The sequence below is a fragment of the Taudactylus pleione genome, unplaced genomic scaffold (genome assembly GCF_031769625.1).
Source record: "Taudactylus pleione unplaced genomic scaffold, aTauple2 ptg000036l, whole genome shotgun sequence".
NCBI lineage: Eukaryota > Metazoa > Chordata > Amphibia > Anura > Myobatrachidae > Taudactylus > Taudactylus pleione.
Window position 1 is genome coordinate 952,506 of NW_028284438.1, and position 13,642 is coordinate 966,147.

The 13,642-nt window shown below is 43.3% G+C and overlaps 1 protein-coding gene across 1 annotated transcript in view; it reads right to left on the reverse strand.

Moving 5' to 3' along the window:
- Positions 1-13,642, reverse strand: part of LOC148538789 (uncharacterized) — a 171,985-nt gene that overhangs the window by 16,535 nt on the left and 141,808 nt on the right. Inside the window, exon 8 of the mRNA XM_088452244.1 lies at positions 9,336-9,440. Coding sequence (XP_088308370.1) covers positions 9,336-9,440 — 105 coding nt within the window. The remainder of the gene's footprint in view (positions 1-9,335; positions 9,441-13,642) is intronic.

The following is a 13,642-nucleotide window of genomic DNA, read 5'->3' on the forward strand; positions in this document are numbered from 1 at the left end:
GGATCCTGCGTCCCTAATTTTTTTGTTTTAAGCCTCAAATTATTTTTCCAAAATAAAAAGTTAAATTTTGAGTTCAGTCTCATTCCTTGTCTCAAAATCTTAGATTGTTTAAACTTACATAAGTAGACTCTTGCAGCAAGTATTTGCAACTAATTCCACTAAGATTGTGTTATGTTGTTTTTTTAAAGCAGGCACATGAAACAGCTAACACTAACAATAGGTTTTGCGAGTTTACAGTTTGTTTATTTTTACTTAAAAAAATTTAAATGTTACAATTTTGTGGGAAACCTGCTTAGGCCGAGATTCCAAAGCATACTGATTCTACATAATACCTTTTGGTGTTGGTTTGGACCCACAAAGCATAGTTAAATAATGTGCAAATTGCCACATTACAGGATTAACCCTTAAGCACATTTAACGTGGGTGAACCTGCTTACACTTGCTTGTAATGTACAATAACATTTTTGGGATTACAAAAATTTATTCACCACATAAAAAAAAAAACAAAGTGTTGGTTCACAAACAATACACACAGTGATAAGAAAATATAAAAACCAGCAAACACCATAAGAAAAATGACAAGAAAAATCAAGAACTGGTTGACGAATGAGCATGCCAACATGATTCAACAAATGTTGCGTTTCAAAATTGGGTCCAGAATATATATCCAATGTGTCCCCATGAAGTCATTTTTTGGTAGCAGGAAGTAGTCATCATTTCAGTCCAAAAGATTATGAAATAAAACACAAGATGGGAAATAAAAAAACAATTAATTTGATGGTCTAAAAAATTCCTTACGACATTGTGTCAAATAACTTCTTTTGTGCCAATAATTACCTAAAATATCTGGCCACCACATCATCGCGTATGGCCCCCCCACATACTGACCTCCGACCAACCTCGTGGAGGCCATCTTCAGGCAAGGCATCCCCTGGCTGCATTGGGACACCACTCCTTATGGCGATGTTGTGAAATATCCCACACAGGACCACAATTTTTTAAACCATATCCGGCAAATACATGAGTTCGCCACCAGAGCGGTGGAGGCATCTGAATCGGCCTTTTAAAAGGCCGATACAGCGATCCACAACTTGCCTGGTGGCTGTAAGTGCGGAATTAAAATTACTTTGTGGCCCTGGTGTGGGAGCCAAATAAGGAGTGAGCAGCCAGGGCGTGCAAGGGTAGCCACTGTCTCCTGTGAAAAAGAAGTGACAACATCAGGAACACTGTGTATCAAGCTTAGCATTGGTATCTACTAAAAGTCTCCACTTACCCAGAAGCCACGCATCACCAGCTTGTAGGTTGTCTAATTTTTGCCATATCCCTGATTGCCGGATGACGAATGAGTCATGTGCACTCCCGGGTAATTTTGCATTCAGGGACAGGATCTGGAGGGAGGCATCACATACCACCATTACATTCAGTGAGTGATAGTGTTTGCGGTTCCTAAAAATGGCCTCCAGCCATGCTGGAGGCTGAAGTGGAATGTGAGTACCATCCACAACCCCTATGATGTGTGGGAAGCCAGCTATTTGGTAAAAATTGGCCTTGGCCACACTAAGGGCACCCATATCCAAAGGCATTTTAATAAAATGATGGAGGTGCTTGAAAAGGGCCTCCATCACTGCCCTCAGGATCCTAGAAAAGGAGGATTGGGATATTCCCGCAACTATTCCCACCGTGGTTTGAAAGGGTCCTGAGGCACAGAAATGTAACACCGCCATAAATTGTGTCAGTGGTGGTATTGCTGTAGGACTGTCAATTTGCCACTCAAGATCACTCTCTATTAATGAGAGAGTGTCTATGATGATTTGGGGCGGAAGACGGTAGCATCTTAACACCTCATCATCGGGCATTCCAAAAAGGGTGACACGTGTTCTATATATCTGGGGCCTTGCACGCCTACGATGCCTATGCCTGGGACGAGATTGAGGTTGGTCGGCTTCCGGGAGCATGGCCACAACAATCCAACCAAGATCAACCTGAAATGGCAAGAATTGATTTTAAGGTTTGTTTGCCCCAAACAATAACGGAAAATACTTATCTTTACGATACAATCCAATGATGCTTACATGCCGGGGTATTGTCATGATTTACAAAGCCTAAAAAACAAAATACCAGAACAAGGAAAAAATGTTTGGTGGCCATTTAGGATTCTTAATTTGGTAAAAGACAAAACATAAAAGGGGATAAACACACATTTCTCCAAAGAGCAAACCGACAGTGCGCAGACTTCCACAATTTGGGGCCCAAACAACAACCAAGATTGGGAACGGTAAATATCACCCAATTTAACTACAGAAAATAAGCAGACAAAAATGCGCTAATTAGTTCGCAATTTAACTACAGAAAATAAGCAGACAAAAATGTGCTAATTAGTTCGCAATTTAACTACAGAAAATAAGTAGACAAAAATGCACTAATTAGTTCAGACATTTAGGAAACACAAAAACAAAGGTAAAAACTGTAAGGTGCACAAAAGATGCGTAAAAAATGACATGAACATTTAACAAACAAGTGAAAATCCAAACTTACCAATACAGGATATAGAAGTCACCGAACAAAAAGGTCGTTGGGGCAGAGCCAAAAGAAACCTACAAAAGAAGAATTTTGATAAATTTAGGGAGCAAAAACTAAATAAAAGAAGGATAGCCAAATTGAACAAAAGGAAGACGGCAAAAAACTTACCAAAAAAATACACCACAACTAAAAGAACCACACCAAAAAAAGCAAACGGAAAGATAAACTAAAAAAAAACGTACTGAAAAAATCACCAAACACCGCCAAATACAATTCCCGCCAACAATCCACTCCGACCAACGTAACCTTCAACAACCAACACCCGCCACCTAGACTCGAGATGGCCAAAGCCATAAATATTGTTTATTTTCCCGCTCAAATTAAGGAGGGATCATAGGAACGCACAATCAATGATGCGGACGAATAATAAGGACGCATGTATAAATACGTCACGACCAAAAAAAAACGGTCTGGTGTATTTCTTGATTTGGTATGAGAAATGGCTACAGACCAGCCAAACAATGGCCAAGAGGCGGCCGGTAAGTTTTTCTGGCATTTCCAAACAAGGATTATTTTGAGGCAGAATATAGTGAAAGTTGGCCAGCTAAAATTTCACAATTTTATTGAAAATAGGTGTGGAGGATGACATGGAAGAGGCTGCTGGGCCCAGTATTCCGGGCAAAGCAGGGAAAAAGAAAAGGCAGCCACAATTCACAAGAAAGGAGATGGAGGTTTTGGTTCAGAAGTGTGTGGACATCCTGCCACAGGCAGACAGGAATATGGGTGCAAGCCCGAAGTGGAGAATGTGGGAGGAGATAGCCAGTGCTGTCAATAGGGTGGGTGATTATGTCCGTCTAACCCGGGATGTCAAACGGCGGTAAGTAAAAACTTGACCACACAAAAAAAACAGGGTGAAATAATGCAGGAATAATGGCTACTTTTTCACCCACAGATGGCAAGACTTCAAATATCGCCTGAAACAAAAAATGGCTGACAGGGCTAGGCATGCAAGGGGGATAGGTGGGGGTCCCACCCCTGTGTCATTGGAGTTTAATGATTTGGAACAGCTGGCACAGGGGTGTGTGCAGGATGTGGAGGTGTTTGGCGTGTCCAACATGGATACGGACATGCCAGACTTTGCGGCTCCTCATGTTGTCCCAGGTAAATGTTGTGATGTAACCAACTCTGAAATGTTAATGTGACAATATGTAGATTGTAATGTTCCTCTTTTCTCTTTTTTCTCACAGAGACACAGGCGGATGAGTCTGCTCCAGAGGGGTGCCTTGGCCGCAGAATTTCTGCTGGCTCTGCAGGGGAGGAACCAGTACATCCGGCTGAGGACCCTGCAGAAGCCAGTCCTGGGCAATCCCCCTCGCAGGCAGTGGCACTCCTCACAGATCTCAATTTTAAATCGGATTCCCATACGGAGATTCTGCAGAGGATGGACGCCAGTCTGCTACGGGTGGCTGAGGCCCTGGAGCAAAATGCTGCGGCCAACGTGACCATTGGTCAGGCCCTGGCTGAAAATACCAGGGCCAACATCAGAATCGCCAATGCCCTGGAGCAGCTCATTCGCCAGCACATGGTGGAGCCAACCTCCCTTCCTGCCGGAACATCAGGATCCTCCACCTCTGGCACAACAACAGCCATTCCTCCAAATGTGCCTAGCCCTGTGCCTAGTCCAGAGGCCACAACATCTGCCTCTGGACAGGCCAGCCAGAGGACATCCCGGAGCCGGTCTGGCGCCCATCCTACCCCAGCCAAACGGGGAAAGAAACGATGACAGCACTGGCTACTTTGCCCACACTCCTTCTGTGCTTGCCCCATATTCCTTTCTGGCCAAAACTTCCCTCTCCTTTCTTGTGAATTGTTTTTTTTAATTTTGTCGTTTTTGATCCAAAAATATCATTTTACCAAAAAAAATGTGCCAAATATTAGTGGGTAACAATGACCCCAAAAATGTACGTGACAATGCACATAATTTGTTTTAAAATGTGTTTTGCAAATAAAACCTACAAATTGTTATCAACTGTTTTGTGACATTAATTGAAAATTGGTTTATAGTTAATTCTGTCCCACAAGGGAAAAACGAAATCTGAGTTTGGGACTTTCCCAAAATCAAGGGTTAAAACAAAATGTTACTTTAAGGAACACTTTGGAATAAAATAATAAAAAAAAAGCAGCCCAATGCAAAAGGTTACAATACACACAAACATGATTACAATATTGTAACAAAATGCAAAAATACTAACCAAATTGTAAAATACATTCCTACAAAAAAACGCTAATTGATTGGGTAATCCTGAAATTAGCAGCCGAGATTTTCAGCTGCGTACGGTTTTGTGCTATTACAAAGGGGAAAAAAAAAATAAAACATTACAAGCTGGTTTTCAATCCAAAGTTGATTGTTTATCTGACAAGCCGTGAATAAATCGATGAAACATCGAGGAGGCCCGGGCAAAAGGACAAGGCCATCGCCATTGTGGTCGAGTAATCCAGACCCTAAGCTGTGCGAGCAGTTTGAACGGAAAGAGGATCAGCCAGTGACGTATGAGTTGGTACGAACACATTGGACGTTCGCATGAGCTAATTTATGTACGCCCCAAAAACGTCTCGCCACGCCTGCGTTTTTCCATCTCCACCCCCGGCAACGCCCAAAAATGGCCTGTTCTGTCAATCACATTTGACATGTCACTTCCTGTTCGCAATTTGCCAAACGAGTGAAAAAAAACTCGCAATCTGCCGTACGCACATGCGCAGTGTTACACCGACGCATGCGCGGTTTCTCAACATCGGAACGCAATGATCTTACTGCTGTTAACGAGCGGCTCTGAATGAGGGCCACTGTCAGCTGAAGTGGAACGTGACATGTCAACAGCTCCTTCTTCATTTTCTCCCGCAACTGGGGCTGCCAGGAAAAAACTTAGGTATCCTAAGCAACCCGCTGGCGGTGATGCAGGGCAGGCAGGACCAAGTTTGGACATCTGGTCCGGACTGAAGGACCTGGCAACAATTTCTGCCATGTCTACTGTCACTGCATATGATACTGTCACCATTGACAGAATGGTGGAGGATTACATCGGTGACAACATCCAAGTAGGCATGTCAGACAGTCCGTACCTGTACTGGCAGGAAAAATAGGCAATTTGGAGGCCCCTTTACAAACTGGCTCTATTTTACCTGAGTTGCCCCCCTTCCAGTGTGTACTCCGAAAGAGTGTTTAGTGCAGCCGGGAACCTTGTCAGCGAAAGGCGTAGGAGGTTGCTTCCACAAAATTTGGAGAAGATGATGTTCATAAAAATTAATTATCAACTCTTTCAGGAAGACCAGCCTCCAGAACGTACAGAGGGACCTGTGGTGGTGGATTCCAGCGGGGACGAGTTAATACTCTGTGAGGATGAGGATGTACACAACACTGAAGAGGGTGAGGAATCGGTGGATGAGAAGGATGAGGACGACATCTTGCCTCCGTAGAGCCAGTTTGTGCAGGGACAGATTAATTGCCAGCTTGTTTTGTGGGGGCCCAAACGAACCAATCATTTCAGCCACAGTCATGTGGCAGACCCTGGCGCTGAAATGATTGGTTTGTTAAAGTGTGCATGTCCTGTTTATACAACATAAGGGTGGGTGGGAGGGCCCAAGGACAATTCCATCTTGCACCTCTTTTTTTTCTTTGCATTATGTACTGTTTGGGGCCAAGTTTTTCAAACTGCCATCCTGTCTGCCACTGCAGTGTCACTCCTAGATGGGTCACGTGTTTGTGCCGCCCACTCGTATCTCTTAGCATTGTCATCCAGCTACCTCGGTGCAACCTTTTGGACATAAAAACACTATTGTGAGGTGTGAGGTGTTCAGAATAGACTGGAAATGAGTGGAAATTAAGGTTATTGAGGTTGTATCTAATTATAACTGCAAGTGACCACATGTGTGGGCAGTTAATTGCTGCTCTTACTGAGATACAACTAGGATCTATGTAGAGGTCACTTGCGGTTATAATTTGATACAACTAACATTATTATACGCTGTATCTTATTTATACTATCTAATCAACACGTTTTCACAATTATTTATCTCTTTGTGACAACTAAAATACAGTTATATATATATATATATATATATATATAGTTACTCTATTCTATGACTAGTTGGCTCCATATTAAGATATTTATTAAGTGTTATACCTGATGCAATTGTTTGGATAATAACGAGCTGAACTATTCAGGTTTATACGGTGACGATTTGGGTGTGTCCTAGTTGTCATTGTATCATATTGCAGTAGTATTCACATACCTATGTAAATTTGTTGTCTGTCTTTATCATTTATAATGTTAAAGCTGCATTTTTCATTGAAACAGAATTTTATACAGGAGAGACACAGCGTTGAGTACTATTGATCTTTATTATTATCATTACTTCTTATAATTCATGTTCACTGTTACTTCTCTATTCCTCTATTAACTGACGGCTACCTCAAGTTAGTAGTTCTCTCATTAGGGGTCCATTTCTACACAGTAAGACCCCTAACAGTAGAAATGAATGCTTGAGCAACACTGGGGTTACACTGTTGTTTGTAAGGGCAACCTGCCTTTCCAGTAATCTCTCACTCCTCATAGATAGACCGTGGTCCAAGTGAGGAGAAGTAGAATGAGGTTTTGCAGTTTCTATGCCCGGACTTTTCTCAACCTATATTCAAGATACTCTTATGCTATATATTAGGGGATTAACTGAAGCCTGTTTGATTATGCTATTTAAGCAAGGATGTACTCACAATATGTTTAAGGAGATAAACTGATGTCTGCATAAAATACGCTATTAAAGCTAGATTCTAATTGTCTTTTATTGTCTGTATATTTCGCTCTTTTTTCTATATATAGGAGGGTGTTTGATACTTATTAATATTGTGTTTCTTTATATATTATGTATATAAGATTTAAGATTTATATATTGTTTGTGATATAAATTTTGTGTGTTCTATACAATAAGTAAATTATATTAATTATTTCCATTAAAAGTTACGTTTTATCTAATAATAGATTTATCCTTACTTAGAGTGCTCACCCAACAGAGTTTCTTCTTCTTCTTTTCTTAATTAATAAATCTGACAAACTTCCTGTAATAGATGTGCTTTCAGCTCACACCTATAGGTTAGCAGACTGGACTTTATACTTTCAGAGTTAGGGCCTGATTCAGAGCCGGACGCTCTGACCAGAGCGCTCGCTCTGAATCAGGGCCCTCCTCCATTAAAATGGAGCGTCCTCCTGGATGCTCGTATAGCTGTGGGTGACCACCCACAGCATATACGAGCGTCCAAAAAGATGATCGCGACGGAAACCCTGCGGTAGGGTTTCCCAGCCACAAGCCCTGGAGTGATTTTGGCTCTATCAGAGCCAAAATCACTCCCACTGACATCACTAGTGATGTCAGTGGGGCCGGCTTCAGACGGTAGGCGTTCCCATGGGAACGCCTCCGTCTGGCAGGCACGCCCCCGGCACGCCCACCAAAGGGGGCGTGCTGTCAGTCACCATCGACAGCACGCCCCCTTTGGTGCGAGACCCGGAGCGACAGCTTGGCTGTCGCAGTCCGGGTCTCGAGCATTCGCACGACGGAGCTCCCTCTGTCGTGCGCATGCGCAGTGGGGAACATCGACCCACTTGCGAGCGTACTGCCGCTTGCAAGTGGGTCTGAATGACCCCCTTAGTGTATAGAGATAAGAGAAGAGATGTGCAGTAGGAGAAGGCAGCATTGTGGAGTGACAGCATTGATAGAAGACTTTGGGCCTGATTCAGAGATGTAACCTAATGCCACCAAAGCTGCTAATTTGTATGCAGAGGCTGTGCAAAAAATGCAAATGTCACAGCCACCGGGTTGTATTGAGATTCCCATCAGTGGCTTGTAAATCCAAGCAACTGCGTACAGAGACTCAGCATCGGTCGCAGATCAGTCGATGATCGGCCTTCTGAGGAGCCCTATGTTTGCACAGAATGTCTTAGAGAGCTGAGACGCTGGAGCCATTTTTACTGCACACTGGATCATAGTGTCAGGCAGAGACGTGCCCAAATAATGGTTGCATGTGTTTGAATCACCTCCTCCAAGTTGCTGTCCACAAATGGTCACTGCCCATCAATCACTTTGGGAATAAATCCTCACTGCGAGCGACAACGGTAATGAACTCTGCGCGACTCATTCACATGTGCAGATCACTGATAATCTCTCAACTGCATAAACATTGGCATTATATCCATATCTGAATCAGGTCCTTAGTTATTATTGTTACTCTACAAATGTCTCACTTATCACAAGCACCATATATTTTGTTTTATAGATTATAATGTTTAATGGGTATGCGTTCGGCATCCTGGCGGTCTGGATGCCGAAGCTTACCTTCCTTACCGACGCCAGAATACTGACGCCGGTCAGAATCCCGGTGCCAGCATCCTGACCCCCAGGATGCCGAAGGTATGTAGCGGAGTGGGGGTGGGGGGTTAGGTTTAGGGGTTAGGGTTAAGCACAAAGGGGGGAAGGATAGGTTTGGGTGCAGGGAGGGGGAGGTTAGGTTTAGGCACTAGGGAGGGAGGGTTAGGTTTAGGGTAGGGAGGGGGGGGGGGGTTAGCATACAGACCAACAAGTTTCGGTATGCTAACCCTGTCGGGATCCTGGTGCCGGGATTCTGACAGCCTGGATCTCGTCTGTCAGTATTACATACCGATTATTTTTCATGTGTAAACAATATATCAATTGTAATTTAACTGTGTTCATTTATTTGGTAAAGCAAACCAAGAAAGACAGATAACAGTAATCAGAATGCTGCTTCTTACCTGCTCGGCTTAGTAGGGGAGACGTGGATATGTGATACACTTCTCTAGAATAATCCATTTGCTTTGAAATTGGCTGCACAGTGGTCTTAAGCTCCTGACTCATTTCTACAATGTAAAATATAAAACAACACTGTTAACATAGCTTCATGTGATGCACAAAACCTACAGCATAATAGAGCATAAGAAGTACTGAGGTTCTAGCAGTGGTAAAACTAGTAGAGAAGCCAGTAGTATTACATCTATAGTATTATATTTGATGGGCAGCACAGACGGTGTAATGGTTAGCATTATTGCCTCACAGCACTGAGGTTGTGGGTTCGGTTCCCACTACGGCCCTAACTGTGTGGAGTTTGTATATTCTCCCTGTGCTTGCGTGGGTGTCCTCCGGGTACTCTGGTTTCCTCCCACACTCCAAAAATATACTAGTAGGTTAATTGGGTCCCAGCATAATTAGCCCTAGTGTGTAAGAGTGTGAGCATGTGGTAGGGAACATAGGGCCTGATTCAGAGCCGGACGCTCTGACAGAGCGCTCGCTCTGAATCGGGGCCGGCCTTCTGTGTTTTTAGAGCGGCCTTCCTCCTGTGTTTTTAGAGCGGCCAGGAAGATGGTCGCGATGGTCAAGACCATCGCGACCATTGGGCTTTTGACAAGACCCTTGTGGTAGGGTCTCGTTGCCGCAAGCCCTAGAGAGCTTTAGGCTCAAACAGAGCCGAAAGCACTCCTACTGACATCACTTGTGATGTCAGTGGGGCCGGCCCCAGACAGTAGGTGTTCCCATGGGAACGCCTCCGTCTGGGCAGCCACGCCCCTGGCCCGCCGATCAAAGGGGGCGTGCTGTCACTCAACATAGACAGCACGCCCCCTTTGGTACGAGACCCGGAGCGATGGTTTGCCCGTCGCTATCCGGGTCTCGCGCATGCGCACGGCGGAGCCGGCTCCGTCGTGCACATGCGCACTGGGCCAACATCGACCCACTTGCGAGCGCTCAGCGCATGCGAGCAGGTCTGAATCAGGCCCATAGATTGTAAGCTCCACTGGGGCAGGGACTGATGTGAATGGACAAATATTCTCTGTAAAGCGCTGCGTAATATGTGAGCGCTATATAAATAACTGGTAATAAATAATAAATAGTGAGGGTCGATGAGAGGGTATATTGCTTTATGGGGGAGGAACATGGAAGTGTTGGTACAGCTGCTACACACAGTGGCCCTCATTCAGAGGCGCTCGCAAGAAGCGAGTGCTCGTTCTGAATGAGGGCGGCCGCTTGTATTTTTAAGTGCGGTCTCCTGGTTGCTAGCTAAGCTATGGGTTACCTTTAGCGACCGACCAGGTTGATGGTCGCGATGGTGAAGACCATCGTGAACATCGGGGCTTGCGACGAGAGCCTAAGATTGGGTCTCGGCAACCGCAAGCCCCAGGGAGCTTCCTGCTCTGATCGAGCAGGAAGCTCCCCACTGACATCACTGCTGATGTCAGTGCGGCCGCCCACAAAACAGCAGGTGTTCCTTAAGGAACGCCTCAGTTTGTGAAACCACTCCCCCACCACGCCTTTTGTAATGAGCTCCGGAGCGAGAGAATTTCTCTCTCGCTCCGGGGCTTGCGCACGCGCAGTGCGGCCGCTGCACATGCGCAGGGCCTAAACATCGACCCAGTTGCGAGCGCTCAGCGCTTGCGACCGGTCTGAATGAGGGTCAGAGAGTGGCAGTTCTCAAACACTTTTAATCAGTCTGATGTGACTTAGCTCATTGGTGCTCTGCAAACTCATGGGAATGATCTCATAAGAGGTTGCTGGCAGTTTTCTTGAGATCAGTACCTAGGGAACCCATAGACCTTTTGCAATCCATGTCAGGAATTCCAATACAAAATGTGAATATTTGGAGTTAAGCTATAAATGCACATGTTTGCTTGTGGAGAATAACAGATAGCACATGGAGGGGGCATGATTGCATGCCCCCTCCATGTGCAATCCTGGGTATTGTATTGGCATGTGAGGGAGTTTTTGGCATGTGCATGTGGGGGGTCTGGTGGCATTTGGAGGGGACTAGTTGCATGGGGTAAATTTACTAAGATGGGAGTTCTATTTAAGAAGTTATGTTGCCCATAGCAACCAATTAGATTCTACTTCTCATTTGTCTAGCACCTTCTAGAGGATAACACCTGGAATCTGATTGGTTGCTATGGGCAACATCACTTCTTAGTAAATTTACCCCCATGTGTGGGGAGGTCTGATAACATTTGTAAGAGAACTGATAGGTATGTGAGATTGTTCTGATGTGCATGTGAAGGGTCTGATGGTATTTGGGGAGAAGGCTTATGGCATGTGGGGTGTATTATGGCATGTATGAGGGATATATTGCATCTGAAGGAGGTATTTAAAGGTATGTGAAGATGTCTTTGGGCATGTGTCGGATTCTGATGGACATGTATGGGGAATGGCTGGAGCTTTGATGGCATGTTGGTATATCTGATGAAATGTATGGGGTATATTGGTATGTATGATGGTATGTATGATGAAGGTCTTATGACATGTAAGTGGCATGTAAGGAAGTGGTATGATGGGTATGTTGCAAGTCTGATGGGCCTACAGTATGAGGAAGTCTGATGGCATATGAACAGGCAGATATGTGTATGATGGAGGGGGAGGGTGGAGGGGTACCAAAGTGAGTATTTTTCCCAGGTCAAAAAAAGCCTAGCTATGCCCCTAAGTTCTGGACCCAGAACCATATGGATTTCAGATAATGTCCTCTTGGCACCCAGAGAGTGCATGAATTATGCACAGCTTGGTTGTTGGAAGCAGTCACTCAGTTATTTTATATTAAATCACATTGCCACAAACAATCCAAAAATCACAAATATCCATTTAATCAGCATTACAGGGGAACAGGTATTTCAAATAAAAGCACATAATCATTGCAGAATATAATAGCTCACAAATGTTGCATTGCACTGTGTTGTATTATTGTAATCTGCCCCAGATGTTTTAAATCAAATTATCTCTCACAGATATTTGAAACCAAATTACATAATCATAACAGTATTTAAGGCTAATTTAGTTATACCCCTGCATATTGTGGAGAACCACCCTTTATATCCCCAGGATTACCTGGCACAAAAGATTCAACACTATGGGGTATATTTACTAAAATGTGTGATATTAGAAGTGGAGCTGTTGCCCATAGCAACCATTCAGATTCTACTTATCATTTATCTAGCACCTTTTAGAAGATATTAGCTAGAAACTGACTGGTTGCTATGGGCAACATATCACTTCTAAAAATCCACACTATAATAAATATACCCCTGTGAGTGCAACAGACACACATATAGCATCTATTCCATGTAGCAGCTCAGTGCCCTGCTTCCTTTATCCATCTCTTATGAATGCTGCAGCACTCAGAGGAGAATAAGTAAGGCCTTTGAAGCATTGTACAGTATTTTTACGATTGAGAATGCAGTAGCTTTCCAAGACAAACCTGTGACACTACCAATACACTCCCATAGGTTCTGCTAGTATCCCAAAAAAACTAATATTTCAAAAATAAGAAAAATCTGAGTGTAAGTGTAACTGCAGTAGATAGCCAAACAAACGTTTGAAAAAACATTTTAAATATATTGTACACATATTAAAAAACAAAACATCACAGAAAATATCCCCCCTAAAATAAATAAATAAATAAAATAAATGAATAAAATAAAACAAAGAATATGACAAATAGAAAAATGACATGTATAGGTAAAGAGCACTAGACAATAAATAAGTGCCTTATGGTGTGTGATAGATTGGTTAAAATAACCATACAAATCATAACATAGGAAGCAACAGTGGTCTCTTCACCAGTACTAGGAACTAACAGGATACGTTAAATTGATAGAATGTGGTAACGGAGTCCAGAATCAAAATTGATGTTGTGTAAAAATGATATCCAGTGTTGAGAAGACAGGAATATACAGGAATATACAGTATACTTACATTTTGTTTTGATCACTGCTACACAATGAAAAGCACACTGAAGTACGGATTTGCATATGTCAGTTAAACCAGAGATGCACTGGAATGAAGAATGCAATTAGGGTTTGTTGTCCCAATGATATATACTGTAATCATCCTGATTGGGTTCTAGCATCCCAATAATATATAATAGCCCTGATGGGGAATTGTCTAGGTACTCAGGATATCTTCTATAAATAGCCACAAGACAGTTGTAAATATATTTATTCTATATGTACATGTAAATTTTGAAAACCCATATAACTTCTTCAAGTAACTGACATCCTCAAGGAAGACAGATATTTGGTGGTTTAGCTAT